Source organism: Gorilla gorilla, chromosome 5, assembly GCF_029281585.2.
Source record: "Gorilla gorilla gorilla isolate KB3781 chromosome 5, NHGRI_mGorGor1-v2.1_pri, whole genome shotgun sequence".
NCBI classification, from domain to species: Eukaryota; Metazoa; Chordata; class Mammalia; order Primates; family Hominidae; genus Gorilla; species Gorilla gorilla.
This window is the reverse complement of record NC_073229.2, coordinates 183,982,963-183,985,656: the sequence shown is the minus strand read 5'-3', so window position 1 is coordinate 183,985,656 and position 2,694 is coordinate 183,982,963. Positions and strand designations below refer to the sequence as shown.

General features: G+C 35.4%; 1 protein-coding gene across 3 annotated transcripts in view; it reads right to left on the bottom strand.

Moving 5' to 3' along the window:
- Positions 1 to 2,694, bottom strand: part of WTAP (WT1 associated protein) — a 30,143-nt gene that overhangs the window by 1,286 nt on the left and 26,163 nt on the right. For all 3 annotated transcript variants that reach the window (XM_004044898.5, XM_004044899.5, XM_055391025.2), the window contains one exon: positions 1,415 to 1,569. In XM_004044898.5, coding sequence (XP_004044946.1) covers positions 1,415 to 1,569 — 155 coding nt within the window. The remainder of the gene's footprint in view (positions 1 to 1,414; positions 1,570 to 2,694) is intronic.

Genomic DNA, 2,694 nt, shown 5'->3' with positions numbered 1-2,694 from the left:
CTGTGCAAAGGAGAGTCAGACCAACTTTAATATCGTTTATAACATTGAAAAATGTTTCTTTAGTGTCTGCCACAAATCAAGGGAGTCAATAAACTCTCAAGTTAACAAATACAATTCTAAAATCACACTATATTTAAAAATTTTGCTTCGAATCTTAAAATATGACTGAGTTTGTTTTGGGGGAAGTCAGATACTTAAAATAATATACAGTTGGCCCTCCACATGCAACAATGAATTCAACCAACTGTAGAAGGAAAATATTTGAGGAAGAAAAAACTGGGTCTATACTGAACATGTACAGATTTTTTTTTCTTGTCATTATCCCCCAAACAATACAGTAAAATAACTATTTTCCTAGCATTTATATTGTATTAGGTACTGTTAATCTAGAGATGGCTCAAAGGGGAAGATGTACATAGGTTTATATGTAAATATGACATCATTTTATATGAGGGGCTTACTGTGGGAGGTCCTGACACCAATCCACCATGGATACCGAGGGCAACTGTATTAAGCAACCAAGTTAAAATTGTTTTGATCCATCTTGCCATATGCCTGATTACAGCCCCAAAGTTTGACTCACGTTTACCTATGGGCCCACTATGGCCAATCCCCTTATTCCTGACCCAGTGCCTTAGTTCCATAGCAGGTCTGATCCTTAAGGATAGTGTGGTCCTCTGTAACACTCCAAAGAGGCCCATGTTCTCAACCAAGGACTGTTACATATATAAGGACAAAAGTCACAGGAAATAATTCCTGAAGATTTTGAAAAGGTAGGTAGTTCAGAAAAAATTACTTGGCTACTGATCATCTTTGCAATTAACCAGAGACACTAATTTTCAATTTAAAATTTCAAAGAATTTGGATATTTTCCTTATTAATAATGCACCTTACAAAGAAGAGAAACAGAAATACAGCTACACTTGCACTAAAAAGGATGGAGGCTGACAAGTTTTATCTCAGCAAATTTAAAGATTAAATCTCTTATTCACTAATAAAACCTTCACAGATACCATCAACTATATTACTTTCAGAGCGCTGAAAACTGCCCATGTTTCTAAGATTTACACTTAACGAGAAATGCTTATTCTCCCTTTCAAACAATGAATACAAATTTGTCCATCTTGTTAAGTAATACAACACCCTTTTATCTTTTACCAAATCCTACCCCCGACTAAAAACAAAAACGTAAGAAATTTTGAACAATAAAGAATTAGGAGGGTGGGGATAAACAAACTAAAATTATATGGCTTTCTTTGCGGACTCAACTAAAAATGCTTCATTCACAATAATATACAATCATAGGGCAGAGGTTAACAATGTACAGAATCTAACCTATAATATTCATGACTGGCAGTTTTAAAAAGCCAATGCAAAGTTAAGAGAACGTTCCAAAAAGAAACAAACCCCTTACCATCCTGACTGCTTTTAAGCTCCTCACTATATTTCTTCTGTAAAGCCAACTCTGCTTCAAGTTGTGCAATACGTCCCTGGGACAGCTGCCTTCCAAGCTCTTGATTCTCCTGGATAAGCATTCGACACTTCGCCATTAACTTTTTCCCTGTTTGGCTGCAAAGGAAAAAGCCATCCATCACAAAATGAAGACAAAACTCTCTGCCTTTGCTTACAATTATTACAGTGATAGATGTAACACATACAAACATAACTATATCACAGCAGATGCTTCCCCATAATTACCATCTTCTTTTCTGGGACACATCCATCTTCTGCATTTCAGTATTTTGCCAACTCAGCAGCAAAAATAAACCCTAAACAAAAAGTGCCCAAACAGCTACACCTTGTTTCTATTACATCAATAATCAATTCTGAAATCCATCTATTTTCATCTCAAATCATCATTTGAAATGGAAACAGAGCCAGTTAATTAACACACACCTTGGCTATACCAATATTATTACACTAAGGAATCTAGCGCTTTATCAGAAAAGTTCTTGAAAAGGTACATGCAACATCAATCACAAATATTCTCTAAAGATCAGTACCTACAAATAAAAATGAATGAGAGTATTTATTCTTGCTAGAAAAACATTTAATAAGGATTTTCCTTAACAGGAAGTCCTCCAGCATGGGCAACATAGTGAGACCCCAACTCTACAAAAAAATTTTTAAAAAGTAGCCAGGCACACATGCTTGTAGTGCCAGCCTCTGGAAAGGCTGAGGTGAGAGGACTGCTTAAGCCCAAGTGGTTGACGCTGTGACCATGCCACTGCATTCCAGCTTCGGAAACAGGGACCCTGTCTCAAAAAAGAGGAGGAGAGAGGGAAGTTTTCTGGTACATCCATCTTCCATAACTCTCAAGAATATTATCTATTATATTAATTGAGGCACATTCAGCAGTTAAGGTTTTTTTTTTTTTAAAGACTTAAGACTTTATTAACAGAAAAGATCATCCTTTTGACACAAAAATAAGACCAGTGGTCACGTATCACAATTCAAACACGCAAATATCTGCCAATCTAGGAATGTCACACTTTCCACAGATTATAGTTTCCAAATGCTAGTGCAACATACTATAGAACCTATGTGCACATACATAGTAATTGCAAATATGTAATGAAAAGCTCAAATGTTTCCCAATAAAATTTTACTGCTTTTCTTTAGCCTCAGCAATAAAAGGAGAAATTATTTGCTTGTTCTTATAATTATTTATGAAGACAAAAAAGAAAAAAAAAA